General features: G+C 47.2%; 1 protein-coding gene across 6 annotated transcripts in view; it reads left to right on the forward strand.

Moving 5' to 3' along the window:
* The window catches only part of PSPH (phosphoserine phosphatase), a 41,948-nt gene extending 29,458 nt beyond the window's left edge, over positions 1 to 12,490 (forward strand). For 3 of the 6 annotated variants that reach the window (XM_044232623.1, XM_044232624.1, XM_044232625.1), the window contains 6 exons: positions 108 to 202; positions 5,862 to 6,020; positions 6,720 to 6,854; positions 7,726 to 7,871; positions 9,666 to 9,814; positions 12,017 to 12,490. In XM_044232623.1, coding sequence (XP_044088558.1) covers positions 5,881 to 6,020; positions 6,720 to 6,854; positions 7,726 to 7,871; positions 9,666 to 9,814; positions 12,017 to 12,124 — 678 coding nt within the window. In that variant the 5' untranslated portion in view covers positions 108 to 202; positions 5,862 to 5,880 and the 3' untranslated portion in view covers positions 12,125 to 12,490. The remainder of the gene's footprint in view (positions 1 to 107; positions 203 to 5,861; positions 6,021 to 6,719; positions 6,855 to 7,725; positions 7,872 to 9,665; positions 9,815 to 12,016) is intronic. The other 3 variants (XM_044232628.1, XM_044232629.1, XM_044232626.1) reach the window with 2 other exon arrangements.
* Positions 12,491 to 17,788: the final 5,298 nt, after the last annotated feature.

The following is a 17,788-nucleotide window of genomic DNA, read 5'->3' on the forward strand; positions in this document are numbered from 1 at the left end:
CTCCAGAACAGCTATACTTTTTTTGAGTCATAAAATACACTATAAGTGCATTGACTGGGAACCCTAGGCCTACTTACCAGAGTCTCTTTGATTCTCCTCTGACCCAGAAGCTTCTCAGGCTGCATTTGTGCCTTCTTGCAGTGCCTGGAGGACCTGAAGCCAACTCCCCGCTCCTCTGCAAGGTGACATCCATCTAAGCCTGGTAAGGTTTATTCTCTTGGATGTGCTTGATCTCCACAATCTCTGTACCAGCTTGCATTTGTTCTTACACAGGTGAAGGTAAGAGGTCAGTCCTGACAAAGAGTAAGCTGCTGAAGCGATTTTGGATGCCTCTCATGAAATACAGAGATGAAGGAGTTCAAAGAGATTCTGGGTGAAGAGGTTTTTCCCTCTTATTTAAAATCAGACCCCCTAAGCCTGGCCCTGAAGGAAAACTTGCTTTTGTACTTTCGGAGCTGGGGGTAAGAAGGGGTCGTCCTCAGAGGCTTCTTCACCATTTGGCCCTCTCTTTCCCCCAGACAGACCAGCTGGGCGCCGGGCGGGTGGGAGACCTGTTCTGACCCGTGGAAGGGAGGGGCTCAGTGGTCCTGACTGGGCCTGGGAGCTGCCATGTCAAAGCACATACCCTTCCACCAGGACTTCTTCTGCCTCCTGTCCTGTCCCCCTGCCAGGGCCATATGTGAGGGATCCAGAGTCCATTCTCTAGCAAGGAGTTTTGTGTATGTGAAATTCTAAGGTTCACAATTTACTTGGAAGCACCTGAACTTACCAGATGTTTTTTTCCCCCTTGTAGACATGAGAATTTTGACTGAATTATGAATGGCTCCTGGTGGAGAGCTGAGAAAAAAGGCAACCTGCAGTAAATAAGGAGGCAGGGCATTTTATGGTGTGAGCTGGGAAGGGCTAGGGGAGGCTCAGGCCATTTGTTTTGAGTGTGAGCAGGGAGCTGAAACCTGTGTAACCCCTGGTGTGGAGGGCATATCCCCTGACATGAGCATTTTGTGGGCAGAGTTAAGGTTTTGAATCCAGCTCTGTCTCCCAGGGAGGGTGTGGAGAAAGATTCCGCCTTCCCAGTAAATTCAGTGCCACTTTTGTCTCAAACATCATATTTTCTCTGCCTTTGGTACCACTATAGTGCACCATGGGAGGTGTCGCCAATTCTGAGTCCTAAGTCAGGACTCGTGTTCATCTGGGGATATGGAAGTCAGCCCTCACTCTACTTAAGGAAATGTGTGTTTCCTTCCATATTTGAGGCTGATGGTCTGGTTGAAGCTATTTGTTTTGTCTGTGGATGGGGAGAAGCTCAAGCCACTGGCTTTTCAGACATGAACAATAATGATTTGTCTGGTCATCTCAGTAAGACTGCGCCTCTTGGAGATGATGCCCGTTCTGTACTTTCCAGGTCTAAGGCTAGGCGCAGGGGGGCAGTGTGGACTGGCTCTCGGGTTAGGAGTTTTGAGACTTCAGGAGCCCGTCAGTCCTTCTCAGGAGTCTTGCCCATTCTTAGTTATGTTGTGTTGCCTCATGCACAGTCTTGAGCCTGTCCCGTTTATTTCATTTTAGCACTTTTTAGGTATATTTCATTTTAGCTCTTCTTAGGTAATTTGTCTGCTCCTGGCTTTCCCTCCATTTACATATGACTCGTTCTCCATGCTCAGGGGGATTGCATTGTACTAAGCACTGCTTCTCTGCTGACAGACCGTCTGTGCTCTTCTGTGCTGGGGTAGCTGTCTTTCCATGTGATGTGAAGTGCGTTGATTCCCTCTGGACCAGTGCCACGTGGGTGGTTACTGAGCCACAGAGAGTGGGATAAGAGGCTCCTTGGTATTCCCTGGCTTGGTGGAGATTTGACAATTTATGAAACTTGTTTCTATCCACTGGTCTCCCAAAGAATGTGCAGACTTTCTTCTTTCATTGTTAATGAATCATCACACATCACATTGTCCAGCTAGCAGAACTTTGGTCTGTTTTTTTTTTTTTTTAAAGATTTTAGTTATTTGAGAGAGAGAACATGTGGGGAGAGGGATAGAGTGGGAGAGCAGAGGGGAGCCCAAAATGGGGCTCAGTCCCAGGACCCTGGCATCATGACCTGAGCCAAAGGCAGACGCTTAACCGACTGAGCCACCCAGGCGCCCCGGTCTGAATTCTTCATGGCAATCTTTGACATTTCCTCAGTCCAGATAGGCTCCTATCCAGTGTTTAACCTTATTTACTTCTGCTTAATTTATCTGCCTCTCAGTTTATCCACATCTTAATTTATGTACCACCTTTTATGTTGTCTGTATGCATTTGAGATCCAAATTTTAGTTTTTTAGCCATCGCTTAGGAGCTGTGTCACCTGGGTCATTTAACTTCCTTATACCTCTGGTCATTAATCTGTGAAATGGACACATTAATATCATTCCTACAGAAAGGCATGGGGCCAGACCTAAATGATGGCTGTGAAGTTTCTTCCAACTTAAGAATTTATGATGTCCATTCTGTTTCATTCATGATAGTCATCATTGCTGGTTAAGGATTTTAATTTTAGGCTAATAGCACTCTAAGTTGGAATAGGTTTTTTTTTAAAAGATTTTATTTATTTATTTGACAGAGAGAGGGAGATCACAAGTAGGCAGAGCAGCAGGCACAGAGAGAACGGGAAGCAGGCTCCCCGCTGAGCTGAGAACCCCCCATGTGGGGCTCGATCTCAGGACCCCGAGATCATGACCCGAGCCGAAGGCAGAGGCCCAACCCACTGAGCCACTCAGGCGCCCCTAAATTGGAATAGTTTTGTTGAGAACAATAATCTCAGTTCTAAGTTCTCAATAACTTCTTAGATTCAACTCTGTTTAATTTATGAAACATTTACTTTATACCTACGGGGTCCTGGAAATAAAGATGAAAGATATTTCACTCAAGGAGAGGAATGGGAATGATTAATTAATTCTCTGAAGGAGTAGGAAGGAGATAATGTAGTATAAGGTAGGTTATTTAATTATCATCTTGAAGAATAAATAGGAATTTGCCCACTGAGTATGTGGGATTAGGTGATTTCAGGCAGAGAGAATAGCATTTGCAAAAGCGTAGAGGTTTAAAAAACCATGACATATTTAAGGAACAAGACATCTTCTGTATATCGTGAACATAAGTTGTGTGTGTGTGTGTGTGTGTGTGTGTGTTTTGTCTTGGGGGAGAAGGTTGGTGAAATAGGATCCAAATCATGGAGGGCATAAATTAATTGAATAACAGAGATATTATGGTTAATTGATATGCTAATGATGGGGAATGGTTTACCAAGGGCATCATTAGGTCTGATATGATTAAGTACTTTTTTTTTTTAAAAGGTTTTATTTATTTATTTGACAGACAGAGAGAGAGATTACAAGCAGGCAGATAGGCAGGTAGAGACGGGGAAGCAAGTTCCCCTCTGAGCAGAGAGCCGGATGTGGGCGGGACTTGATCCTAGGACCCTGAGATCATGACCTGAGCCGAAGGCAGAGGCTTAACCCACTGGTCAACCCAGGAGCCCCTTGATTTTGATTAGATTTTAAAGATAGAACTAACATAGTTTCCTGAATGATTGGATAGGAATTTTGGACATGGGCCATCAAGGGAGAGAATGGGTTTTTATTTTTTAAGAAAATAATTGGACTAGAATCTTGGGGGTAAATAGGATCCTAAAGGTTCCATTTACCTTTAGGTAGATTCAAGAATGGCAGTTTTGGTGGGACGAGATCAGGAGTTCAGTTTTAGGCTTGTATTTGGGGTGTTTCCCAGACATGTGAGTCAGGTCAGGTAGGTGGTTGGAGTTGAGAGTTTGGGAGAGAGGACTGGGCTCCAGGTACACATCTGGGAGTTCCCATCCCAGAGATGACATTTCAAGCCATGAGCCCGGATGAATTCCATTGGGGAGTGAATATGGTTGGAGAAGACCGGCGGGGGGTGGGGGGGGGCGGGGCGGGGGAGCGGGGACTGTGGGCATTACAACATTAAGAGAATAGAAGAGAAGCAACCTGCAAAGGAGCTCAGTCTGTTTAACGGAAACTAAATTCACATTGAGGCTGATGTTAGTTTAGAGTTTAATACTCTATTATCTTACTGGATTCACGGACTGTCTTCTCTTTCCCCCTTGTCAGTGGGTCTCCAGTGAAACTCCAATTTCCCATTAAGAGCCCTCTTTTATAAGGGTTCCAAACAGGGGTCTGCAGTTTTTCTGTCAAAGGCCAGATAGTAAATATTTTAGGCTTTGCAGGCCTTACAGTCTCTGCGGCAGCGGCCCACCTGCTGTGTTATGCGAAAGCAGCTGTGGACATGTAAGCCAGTGAACATGGCTGTGTTCTTCTGAAACTTTAATTATGGACACTGAATTTTGAAACCCATGCAATTTCTGTGTGTCGCAAAGTTTTATTCTATTTTTTTTTTAATTATTTAAAACATAGACATGCCTGAGGCTGGGGCCCAGTGGGTTAAGTGTCCCGCTCTTCATCGCAGCTCAGGTCTTGATCTCGGTGTTGTGAATTCAAGCCCAGTGTTGGGCTCCGTGCTGGTGTGGAGACTACTTGAAGAACAATAAAAAAACCAAAACCAAAAACAACTTGCTCTTACTTTACAGACTGTACAAAAACAGGCTGATTTGGCCTACCGGCTATAGTTTGCCTCCTCCTGGTGTAAAAGTGTTAAAAATATAAAACGTTTCTTCCCCCAGGTCAGCTTTGCCCTGGACCCTTCTGCCAGGTGCACTGCAGCTCCTTGGGGTTTGTTTTCAGCAGTGTCTGTTCTAAATACAGATGATTTGCATCATCTGTGTAGCCTCATATGGGACATATTTGATGAGAGACGGGTCTGGGGAACCTTTAGGATCCCATTTACCCCCAAGATTCTGGTCCAGTGATTTTCTTAAAAAATAAAAACCCACAACATCCCTTTCGAAACTGCCCTCCATCGCTTCTGCAGCTCTGTGGTCTCTCAGCCCCTTCCTGTGAGTCTCGACCTCGTTTCCTTCCCAGGCTCCTGATCTGACCCTTTCTGCTCCTGAGAGCTCTGTCCTCAGCCCCCCTCTTTCCCCCTCTCTCTACTCTCTGGTGACTTCCGTCAGGCCATACCCTTTGTATGGCCGACTGACAAATGTGCTGTTCCGCTCTGAACTCTCTTCCGTGGCAAAAAGCCTTTCAGGATTTTCTACTACCTAGATGTTAAAATCCAAACCCGTCAGCCTGGCCCAGAGCCCCCCTTGGTGCCCTGCCCAGCAGCTGGACTCCAGTGGGCAGTTTCCAGAATGTCAGCCATCATTCTTGTTCCTTGCCTTGGGCCCTGCTCTTCTCTTTGCTGTCATTATCCTCTCTTCTAGCCTCCATCTCCCTGCCCCCTACTCCCAGCACCCACCAAACTGATGTCCTGCCCTTGGAGAACCCACTCAGGCTACTTACCCTTCAAGATTTGGGTTGAGCTTCTGTCCCCTTGGAAGCCCTGTCTCATAGGCAAGCGCAATTATCTTCTCTGTGTGCCTGTAGTATCTTTAGTATCTTATGCACATTTCCACTTCAGCGCTTGGCTTTCTGCAGTCATTGTCAGGTCAAAAATAGTCGAATATTGGTTGAATGTGATATATATTTGTAAGTCGGTACCTTCACCAGACTGAGCTCCTCGGAGAAGAGTTTGGTCCTGCTCATCTTTGTATTCCAAGAGCCTGACATTTAGATGGTGCTTACTTTGTGTTAAAAACAACAACAACAACAACAACAACAAATGAGCCCATGAGTCCATGTTTATGTGGAATATGCTGACTTTGATACAGATCAAAGTATATTGGCATTAGTAGGCCTAATTGGATCTTTTTATGGTGATGCATGTTTAAATATGTCTGTCTTTTTCTGTTGTAGGAGGAAGATTCTTGCGAGGATGGTCTCCCATTCAGAGTTGAGGAAACTCTTCTGTTCCGCAGATGCAGTGTGCTTTGATGTTGACAGCACGGTCATCAGAGAAGAAGGAATTGATGAGCTAGCCAAAGTCTGTGGTGTTGAGGCTGCCGTGTCAGAAATGTAGGAATAGTATTTATTCACTTTATGAAGTGATAAAGAGTTGCAAGGGAGTGTTTGGGTGGCATGCAGGACCACGGCCGTTATTCCCTGAGTTTTAGGCCCTGACAGCAAACCCTGGGCAAGTTAGCTTCTTCCGTCACTCAGGGCTGAATTCGCCAGTGTGCATCATCCAGTCACCCATTTATACAGGCAGAAGAAAATAGTTGCCTCTAAATAAATATGAGTGACAGGCTCTTACCCAGTGAGGGAAACGATGACCATAACTAACCAGAGGAGATGATGGGGGGTGGGGATGGAGATCCACGGGGATCCCCAGTCGTCCAGTGCTTTGTGTTATGGCTGACCGTGTGGCCTTAGTGGCTGGCTGCAAAGCTAGTTTGGGTTCAGAGTCTCTTAGTCTATGTGTAGGTGAGACCCTTCCCTCCCTCCTGCCCTCCCCATTGCTGCCTGCAGTCACCAGGTCACAGACATTTCATGTTCAGCTGCATTTGACGTGAGATGTGACCACAAAATATTAATGTGGTTCTCAAGCAGACTGCAGTAAGTTTATTCCCATGGCCTCGCTGCTGTGGCACTGTAGCATGTTGTGTGGTGGGGCTCTAGGCAGCACCTTCCTCATAGGTGGACACTGGAGGAGCTAAGGTGTGGACTTGGGGGACATCTGACTTGCCTAGTCTGATTGTTGGTTCTTCCTCCTAGGACACGGCGAGCCATGGGTGGGGCAGTGCCTTTCAAGGCTGCCCTCACAGAGCGTTTAGCTCTGATCCAGCCCTCTAGGGAACAGGTGCAAAGGCTCATAGCTGAGCACCCCCCACACCTGACCCCAGGCATAAGGTAAGAGGAACCCTGGTCTTGGTACCGTCTCTCGTCAGCACCTGCATTTTGGGGCATATCCTCTTGAAAGCATCTCACTATGGCTCTAGCGCTGCCTTTTGCCTGCCTCTTTCAGCTCTTATGTGTGGTGCTGTCTGAGTGGGTCTGCCCAAGTCATCTGCCCTCCCTTTCTCCGAAGAGAGAGCCGAAGTTTCCTCCTCATTTTCTGTTTCTAGGTTCATGGGCAGATTGAGTTGTGGGATGGTTTCTTAAGCAGTCCAGTCCCACCTATTAATTTCTTTTTTTTTCCCCTAAACTTTATTTTTTTTTTAAAGATTTTATTTATTTGACAGAGACACAAAGAGAGAAGGAACACAAGCAGAGGGAGTGGGAGAGGGAGAAGCAGGCTTCCTGCAGAGCAGGGAGCCTGATCTGGGCCTCCATCCCAGGACCCTGGGATCATGACCTGAGCTGAAGGCAGATGCTTAATGACTGAGCCACCTAGTGCCTCCACCTATTAATTTCTAAGTGCATTTAGAAAAACATACATGGGGGGCCTGGGTGACTCAGCAGTTAAGCATCTGTCTTCAGCTCAGGTCATGATCCCAGGGACCTGGGATTGAGCCCCGCATCGGGCTCCCTGCTCAGTGGGGAGTCTCTTCCTCTCCCTCTCCCTCTGTATGTGCTCTCTCTGTCTCTCTGTAGCTCTCACTCTCTCTCAAATAAATAAATAAAATCTTTTAAAAAATACATAAAACATTATAATTAACCAAGCAGTATACCTTGTCCAATGTATTTGGGCATATGCTTTGCGAACAAGAAAATGTATTTTAGTTTCCTTTTCATGTTTCATGTTTAGTAATGATTTTGGTGTTTTATATTTCTTTTGCAGGGAGCTAGTAAGTCGCCTCCAAGAGCGAAATGTTCAGGTTTTCCTAATATCTGGTGGCTTTAGGAGCATCGTAGAGCATGTTGCTTCAAAGCTCAATATCCCGTCGACCAATATTTTTGCCAATAGGCTGAAGTTCTACTTTAATGGTAAGAATTGAATCCCATTTTTCCTTCTTGTTAGTTTTAGTGTTCAGTATCTTATGTAATGTCTGTTGGAATGCACCTTAAGTAAGGCAGCCTCAGAGTTAAACACTGAGATGAAGGATTCTCTCCTTTTTAATTGATTTAATTTAATTTAAATACAATTAATTAACATATAGTGTATTATTAGTTTCAGAGGTAGAGTTCAGTGATTCATCAGTTGTATAGAACACCCAGTGTAGGGGCGCCTGGGTGGCTCAGTGGATTAAGCCTCTGCCTTTGGCTCAGGTCATGGTCTCAGAATCCTGGGATCGAGCCCCACATCGGGCTCTCTCCTCAGCAGGGAGCCTGCTTCTCTGTAACCCCCTCCTGCCCCTGCCCGCCTGCCTCTCTGCCTACTTGTGATCTCTTTCTGTCAAATAAATAAATAAAATCTTAAAAAAAAAAAAAAAAAAGAACACCTAGTGCCCTCCTTAATGCCCATCACCCAGTTGCCACATCTCCCCTGCTAACCTCCCCTCCAGCAACCCTGTTTGTTTCCTAGAGTTAAGCATCTCTTATGTTTGTCTTCCTCTCTGACTTTGTCTTATTTTATTTTTTCCTCTCTTCCCCTATGATCTTCTGATTTGTTTTTTAATTCTACATAGGAGTAAAATCATATGGTAATTGTCTTTCTTTGATTGACTTATTTCACTTCACATCATACCCTCTTTTTTTTTTTTTTTTTTTTTTGAGATGAAGGATTCTCTACTGGTGTCTTTTGCTCCTTGGGATCCTTTGCTCTGTGAAATAGACTTAGGCCATCGTCTCTCCCGGCTTTAATGTCCATCTAATCTCTCTCGGTGTATAAGTGCCTGCACTTGATTCCTGTGTACCCAGGTGACTCGTTTTGTCATGTGTTACAGTTCCATTTTTTGAGCTCTCTTCTGTATTTGAACCAGTTTAGGCTCAGGAAAGAGGGTTTGTTGGCCACGAGTCGCTGCTCTCCCGGCTCTGAAGGGCCTGCCGGTTCTTCTCTGGGCCATCACAGGTCCGCAGCTGCATCCCTGCCATTTCAGGAGGTCTCTCGTGATGGCCACAGGTGGATGACAGCCTTATAACCAAATAATGTTAATTTAAAAAAAGTAAATGTGTTAGTGGAACATTTTTGAAGGGTCTACAGGTAGAGATTGTTAAAAAACGTAGACAGGGGGCTCCCTAGGTGGCTCAGTGGGTTAAACCTCTCCCTTCGGCTCAGGTCATGATCCCAGGGTTCTGGGATCGAGTCCCGCATCGGGCTCTCTGCTAGGCAGGGAGCCTGCTTCCTCCTCTCTCTCTCTTTCTTTCTCTCTGCTTGCCTCTCTGCCTACTTGTGATCTCTCTCTGTCAAATAAAATCTTAAAGAAAAAGTAGGCAGGGAGTGTGAGAATTACTATAAGAAAGAAAATCAATCAAATCTTAGTTGGAATCTCCTCTTAGATGAAATTATATATTAACTTTTTAAAACTTCGATTTATTACTGTTTCATGGTGTTCTGCCCCCTTAGTGAGGTTTGAGAATTATAGCTCTGACAGCTTAGAGGGTAAAACCGATTGACCCTAAGGTGTTGATGACCTAAACACCTCAACAAGAGGGACCTGTACTTTAAAGTTGTCTGTGGGAGGGTGGGGAGAGGTGTGGACATCCAGGCTGTGTCACTTTATTGAGGGCCATTTTTAGCTTTCTCGGTGACATTTAAGTGAGGGTATCATCTGTGCACAAAGCTGGCTCTACCGGTATAATTCTTTGGGTCGCTGACAGTGTTTTAACTGCTTTTTTAAGGTGAATATGCAGGTTTTGATGAGATGCAGCCAACTGCCGAATCTGGTGGGAAAGGAAAAGTTATTAAACTTTTAAAGGAAAAATTTCAATTTCAGAAGATAGTCATGATTGGAGATGGCGTCACAGACATGGAAGCCTGCCCTCCTGCTGTACGTATTAAGTGTGCTGGTTTTTCTGGTTGTGTTTTTGTTTTAGACGGCTAATTTGGAACTCACAATCTCCCTGTGAGACTGGTGAAAGTTAAACAAGAACACTAGGTTGTATTGTGAAAACCAAAACAAATAAAACAACTTCAGTCTCAGTATGTCAGCTGACATTTTGCAAACCTAAGGAAGAGAATGGTTTAGAACTTTTTGACCTGGTTCCTGACACCTCTCAGCCCAGGTGTGTGCCCAATTTTCAGCTTCACTTCCCCGAATAATACCAGAAATAGTAAGACAGCTCTCGTAGCTGGAACCAAAATTTTAATGTATATACATACATATATATGATTTTATTTTTTGAGAGAGCGTGTGTGCGCAGTGAGAGAGACACGAGAGCATGCAGGAGCAGGGGGGAGGGGCAGAGGGAGAAGCAGGCTCCCTGCCGAGCCAGGAGCCCAGTGTGGGACTTGCTCCAAGGACCCAGGGACCATGGCCTGAGCTGAAGGCAGACACTTAATGGACTGAGCCTCCCAGGCGTCCCTGTGTTTTTATATTTGATTAAGTATTTCTTTATACATTATCTTCTCATTTTTACTAGTTAGGGGACTGAGGCTCAGGGAGGTTTGAGAGTGTCCCTGTGTTAAAGCACTTCATTCCTATGAATGAATGTTTTCTGAGACTAGCTGGAAACACATGCTGTGTAGTAAGTGTCCAGAATATCAAATATGTCCCTTTCAGGTAGGACTTTATCCTTATCATTTCATTCTAAATTAAGAAAAACAGAACCAAATATAGAGTGGTGAACTTTTCAGTACCTACTTTCCTGAGATCTGAAAATAGTTGTCTCTGTAAATGATTAACACAAAGTGGTTAAAGAACCTTTGGGTCCTTTTCACTGACTTGGGTCAACTCAAGATAAGACATCTTCAGATGATTGACCCCCCACACTGGTGCTGAGTTAGTCACAGAGGCTGGGCCATTTGAAGGAGGAGTACCTGAAGGAAACCGTGGGGAGTTCTGTCAGGTTGCTGCTAATCCTGATGTCAAGAAATGACCAAACTCTGAATTGCAGAGGACCTTACTGAACAGGTCTGACTGAATGACAGGCCTGACTGAACCGAGCGCGAGTGTGTCTACACAGACGTATAACCCTCAGAGGTGGTCAGAGGAGTGTGTGATATAGAGGAAGGTTAGCCCCCATGTGAAGGCCTGGCAGGATGGGGATGGGGGGGCAGCGGAGCAGAGTGGGGACGCACTAGGAGCGGACCTGGGCCTGTCAGGGGGCAAAACCTGGCAGGAATGGGCTTTCTCTTCAGCAGCTGCTGGAGACTTTATGTATCAGGCACTTGGGGGTTCCCACTAGGCCGTGGGGAGCCCTGAAAGGCTTGGGGACAGAGAAGGAAGGCGACAGTGTGTTGGGACAGCTGAGTCGGTGCTTGCTTGCAGAAAGGGCTGCCAAGGAGGCAGGAAGCTCATGAGGCTAAATTGAACTGGAAGGTCAGAATCTCGCTCTGTTTTCCCCTTGTGTGGTCTGAAAACAAAAATGAAGAGAAAAGGCAAGTAAAAGAATTTTCAGTGTCCAAATTAGGTACAATGTGCCTATACCCTGGCAGAAAAAGAGAAAGTACCGCTTTAAAAGACCATTGACTGTAAGAAGGTATCACTTGGTAGATACTAAGGAAACAACATAGACGCAATATTAAATTTAATGATGGAAAGTAGAGTGTTGCCCTAGATCCTGGGGCTGTCATCTCCTTCAGCCCAGAATAACACCCTCCCTGGGAGGGAGGTCCGTCAGGCTCACAGAGGGCCCGTCAGGAGATGCCTGCTGTGGTCCTGATTCTAGGGCCAGTGGGACTTCACCTGCACCCCAGGCTTCTCTCTCATCTTCCCTCTTTGAGATCGTCTGGCCTGGCTGTGCCTGCGTCCAGTTTAGAACTCAGGGGATTTTATCTTTGTAAGAGATTGTGCTGGTGTTAAGGGGGCTTAAATTCTCCTGGAAGGCTGCAGTGGCCTGGGCCTGAGTGGATCTGCAGCAGAGGTGCTCAGACTCATTCATTTTTGGGACAGGGGAGGCAAGAAGGCACCCTTTAGAGGCTTGGCTTTACCTCTCTTTGCACAAACAGTTTGTTCTTTCAAAGAACACTTACTGCCCCAGGGTGTATCTTTTTGTTTGTTTAACTCTTTCCCCCCCTTTTCCCCTCTTAGGATGTTTTCATTGGATTTGGAGGAAATGTGATCAGACAACAAGTAAAAGACAACGCAGAATGGTACATCACTGATTTTGTAGAGCTTTTGGGAGAACTGGAAGAATAATATCAATTTTTATACGGTTCATAACAACTTTAGGTAAATTTTTAAGAGTTATACAGTTTGATACCATTTGCTTACAGTTGCTTATTACAGCCTAATGTATAGGTTTGGTACCAATTATCTGTACTTCCAAGTAGACTACAGAAAATTGCTCCTTTTTAACTGTAGTCCCAACATTATTATGACCATTAATTACCTGGAGAGTTTTATAATCTGAATTCTTTATGTATTTTCCTACCTATATTTTATTTGAAACCTTTTAAAGGTGGATAGTAAATGAAACACCTTCCCTATTGGAAATACAGGGTAGGCAGCTTATGTGAATGTTGATTTTCCCTTTGGAGGTAAATAAAAATTTGTATCAGTACAGATTGGTGGCATTGTCACTTTCTGCCTGTCCTGTATTTCAATATCAAATGTTTAAGGTACGTTCAGTGTTTGAGTAGAAACAGCCTCCAGGCAAGGGACCAAGAAGTTGGGAGACCCTACCCTGATCACAGGGCGCAGTGCTGGTAACCGCGCAACCCGCCAACCCTCACACTGGGCCGGGGGCGGGGTGGTGGTGGTGGTGATGGTGGTGGCTGGAGACGCTTCATTAGCTCTTGGAATTAGTCCTATCAGGAATGTTACAAAGGCTTAAAAAAATGGAGCCTTAAACAAAAGCAGTGACCTTAAAAGACAGGCATTTGATAATGCCATGAAGTAAAAGAACTAAAAACACATTTTACTCATCCCAAACGGGTTTCGCCTTAAATGAGTTAAGAAATACCTCCCAATAGCCGATTTGAGCCATTCTTTCTTAACAGAGGACTTTGAAAGACCTGGAAGCCTGGTTTGGGTTGATTCTTGCAGTGCCAGGAAAGAGGAATTTCAGAACGGGCTTTGAAAGTAAGTGGTTATATACCGTCCCTGGTAGAGAAACGGGGGAGGGTAAAGCACAGGTGTCGCTAGAAGCATTAAGTGAATAATTAGGTAGAAAAGGCCAAAAGGGTTTAATACAGGAATTTATTTGAAAAATTTATTATTTAACCAAATAATCAAATTTGGTCAAATACTCAGGTAATTGTGTACCAATCAGATGACTTGCATTTCCCTGAATCCAAGTTGCGGGAGGAGCGCGGTGACGGGTTTGGCGAGTTTAGAGGAGTTTAGAGGAGACCCGCAAACAGCGAGGCTGCCGTTACGCTGGCAGCTCTCCCGGAAGTTGTGCGGGGGCTCCGGGGGGCGGGGCGAGTCTGGGGCGGGGCGAGGCTCGGGGGCGGGGCGAGGCTCGGGGGCGGGGTGCTGCCGAGCCGGTCTCCTCGCGACCCCCGCTGCAGGAGCACCGGCCCCGGCTGCAGGCGGGCGGGGGACCCCGAGCGCCGGCCCGGACGCTTCCGACTGCAGCACCGCCGGGGCCCGCCTTTTGCGGGGCAGGGGCCTGAGCAGGAGGGCGCCCGGGGTTTGGCGCAGAGGCGTCCGATGGGCTCAGGAACCGCGTGCCCGCGTGGAACCGGCTGTGCCCGTCTTCCGAGTCCCCGGCCCCGGCCCTCAGCCGCCGCGGGGGCCGCAGCCGCCCGCGCCGCGCGCTCTGCCCCGCTCTGGGGACCCCGGCCGCGCCGGGAGCTGCGCGCGGTCCTAGGAGCCCGGGGGAGGGGGGTGAGGGGTGGTGGAGGGTGTTGGTTGTGACGTGGCTTCCCGCCTGTGTGACGTCACGTTCCGTGCTGATGACGCGCTCTGCTGTGTAGACGGGAAGGCGCGAATCGGGGCCGTGGGATAACTGGTTTTTCGTGTGGGAAATGGAAACAGTCCCTCAGGGCTTCCCCGCGCCGGGAGGGGCGCGAGCCGCGGGGGTGTCCCTCCCACCGCCGCCCCCTCTGGGCCCGCCGCGGGCGTCCTCCCGCTTCTCCCGGGACTGCGGTTTCTCCGCGACGCTGCGGGGCGCCCGCTGCCGCTCCATGGCGCCGGGCCGAGCGCTCGGGACATGGCGCAGGGGCGCGGGAGGCTCGGGAGGGCTCCGGAGACTCTCGGGGTGGCGCGAGCGCGGTGGCTCCTGCCTCTGCGACCCTCCGGCTTGTCAGGGTCCGCACGGAAGCGCGGGCCGCGGCCTGACCAACGGCCCCTCCGCGGACGGCCGGCCCCGGGCTGCTCTCCGCGGCGCTCGCGTGGCTCTCCCGGCCCGGGGCCCACGGCGCGCACACGGCCCACCTCTTCCCGGCGAGGGCCGCGCGCGGGGTCACCGCCGGCGGAGGTCACGTGCGGAGCCGGCGACTCCCCCACCCGAGGGTTCACCGGGTGCTGGGCCGGGACGCCCTAAGCGGACACGTGCCCTCGGAGCGCCGTGTTAACGCGTGTCCTGCGGCGGAGGAGGTTTCACTCCCCAGGCTGGAAGCCTGTTCTGCAAAATGTGCGGCTGTTGTCCTTTCCGGTGGTCACGACCTCTGCAGAAAGTACTGCTTTCAGCCCTAAGTAGAGGACCATTCAGGACTTTGCTGACCAGTTTGCACCTCTGAACTTATTTGATGTAGGTTTATGATTTTCCTTGTGAATTGTTTTTGCTGACTTGACCTAGGCATATCATAACTTCCAAGGATTGCTAGAATTTGCCTCAAAAATGGTATGCATGAAGACACTGCCCTGCCTTCCGAGAGCCTCGTGTATTTTCCAGCGGGATACGACTGTCTCCATCCTTTCTCTTTTCCTAGCTTCCCTTTCTCCCTTTCTCCACTTACTTCCCCCTCCCTTCTTTCTCTCCATTCTTCAAGCACATTATTAACATCTACTGTGTCCCAGCCAGAAAGTGAAGGTATCAATTTAGTAAATATAATGCAGAACTGAAGAAAAGGCTCTTTCAGAGGCAGCCATGGGAATAAGGGGGAAAGAAGTAGGTTCTGTCAATTGTTGGTTTTAGGAGAGCAAAGTGTGGGTCCTAGAGGGCTTTTAAAAAGGAGTAGGGATGATATCTCATGAATGATAATTAAAAATGAGTGGGCTTGGGGAAGTAATATTCACCAGACTTACACCCAACGGGTGGAAAACGAGTTTGGAAGTTTTGAATATTCCTAATGAAAATTCGTAGTAGGACAAAATAATTTGCTCTTCAGTGGGCATTTTATAAAGGGAGTTGGCAAAGTGGGCAGGAGCTGGTAAAATAAAGTGATTATTTGTAATTAGTATAATGAGAGGATGTTCTTGAAAGTCACCAGGTGATGGCCATACTACTTAGTGAGTGCTCAGTTTTCAGACCTCGTCTGACCCCATCTCGCAGCAGCATTTGCCATTGGTGATCACATCCTTGATGGACGTTGTTCACTTAGCTTTCATGACATTACACTTCCTTCAGTTTCTTCCTGTTTCCCTGATGGTTCCTGGTTCCTCCTTACCCTGGCCCTCTTCTCTGTGTACACTCACTCCCCATAAGACTTTAAGTTCTGTATGCAGAGAGTTCACACATGCCTGTCTCCAGGCGAGTCTGCTCTCCTGAACTGCAGAATTCTCACGCACCTACCTGCTATCTCCATCTTGTACCCGCATGGACCAGCTCAAACTCTGTAGGAGCCAAACAGTTCCTTATCTTCACTTCCCCAGATCTGCTGTACCATGCCACCTTAGTTGCTGTACCACCATCCTTAGTTGTGGAGGCCAAGACTTCATTCACTTGATTTATTCCTTCATTCATACTTTCATTCAAATCATCTTGGCTCAGCCATCAAGACATGTTCAGAATCTCTCCATTCTGCCTACTTCTACTGCTACCCCACTAGTCTAAGCCACCGTTTAAAATGTAAGTCAGACCTGTCCTTCCTCAGCTCAGTACCTTCCAGTGGATCTCATCTCAAAGTAAAAGTCAAGGTCCTTCCGGTGGCTCCCAACACTCTGCTGATCCAACGCCACGACCTCTGCCTTCTCCGATCAAGTCCTCCCTCTTTCCTGTTTCAGCCAGTGGTCTCCACCCCTCTGGTGCATGCAGGAATGACCCTGACTCAGGGCCTCTGCTGTAGCCATTCCCCCAGCATGGTGGAATTCCCTTCTAAACACTTGTTAACACTGTTAGCTCCAAGTTCTTGCATAGATCTTAGCTCTTCAGTGAGGCTAACTCTGGCAATGCTCTGGCACTGCCTCTCCCAGCCTACCCTTAGATTCCTGATCTCCATCACCCTGTTCTACCTTGCCCCACTACAGCATCCATCAACTTCTCCCATATCATGTAACTTATAGTATTTTTTTCCAGTAACATATAATGTATTATTTGCTCCAGGGGTACAGGTCCATGATTTGACAGCTTTCACCATAGCACATACCCTCCCCGGTGTCCATCACCCGGCCACCCCATCCCTCCCATCCCCATCCCTCTGGCAACCCTCAGTTTGTTTCCTGAGATTAAGAGTCTCTTATGGTTTCTCTCCCTCTCTGGCTTCATCTTGTTTATCATATGATCTCACTGAGGTATTTGAGAAACAAGACAGGATCACAGGGGAAGGGAGGGAAAGATAACTTGCAGTATCTTACATTTTAATTGCTCGTCTCTTCTACTGCACTGTAAGCTTCACAGTGGCAGGGATTATGTTTTGTTCATGATGTATTCCCTGTGTCTGATGCTTGGCACATAACAGAAACTCAGTATTTGTTGAATGATGACTAAAGCCTAGCATGAGGCAGGCTGCTTTGGGAAACCCAATGACTTAATTAGGACAGAAATTCCTCTTCCTAGCGTAAGGTATATTCTGAAAGAGCTCCGTTTTACAGTTGGTTCATTCCTCTGCTTTCTGGACAGAAAGCTCCTTTAAGAAAGCAAAACAAAAGAAAAGCAAAGTTTCTAAAAGAAAACATCATTCTTGCATATTCTGTTTGGCATCTGGACATCGTGGTGCTCACCAGAGACTGAATGGCCTCTGGATGGGGAGTTGGGTGATGGCACAATTTAGGGAGCCTCATCCAACTTGTCCACCAACTGAGCTCAGTTGTGATAGCTAAATTTATAGGTCAACTCGACTGCCCGAGGGATGTCCAGGTAGCTGCTAAAACATCTCTGGATGTGCCTGCCTGTGAGGGGTGTTCCTGGAAGGTCAGCATTTGATTCAACAGGATGAGTAAATATCCATCCTCTTCAATGTAGGGGGCATCATCTGATCCTTTGGCGGCCCAAACGGAACAAGGCAGAGGAAGAGCAAATGTATGCGCTCTGCTGGGGCTGGGAGGTTCATCATCTGCTTTCAGAAGATCTCTCTGGAGATCTTGGTTCTTAGGCCTCTGAGCTTGGACTGGGAGTTAAGCGATCAGCACTCCTGATTCTCAGGCCTTTGCACTTGGGACAGAATTATACCACTGGTTTTCTTGGTTTTCTAGCTGGCAGATGGCAGGTTCTGGGACTTCCTGACTTCCATAACCATGAACCAATTCCTGCCTCTTCTTAAGTGTACCTTATTTAGGTATTCTATTGGTTGTTTCTCTGGTAAACCCTAACACCCCAGTGAATGATAGAAAATTCATTTCTGCAGGGTTCACTTCAAATCCACACAGTGTATAAGTGAAAATTCCCTCCATTCCTTGCAATTTTTTCCCAGTTCTGAATAGCTAGGTCACCAGTAAAGGTAATTCACCAGTAATCCTAATTTTATCCTTTCTCTTTATATAGTTTAGAAAGCAGTTTCATCTAAATAATTCTTTGTTTCACATCCTATAAACATG

Source organism: Neovison vison, chromosome 14, assembly GCF_020171115.1.
Source record: "Neovison vison isolate M4711 chromosome 14, ASM_NN_V1, whole genome shotgun sequence".
Lineage (NCBI taxonomy): Eukaryota > Metazoa > Chordata > Mammalia > Carnivora > Mustelidae > Neogale > Neogale vison.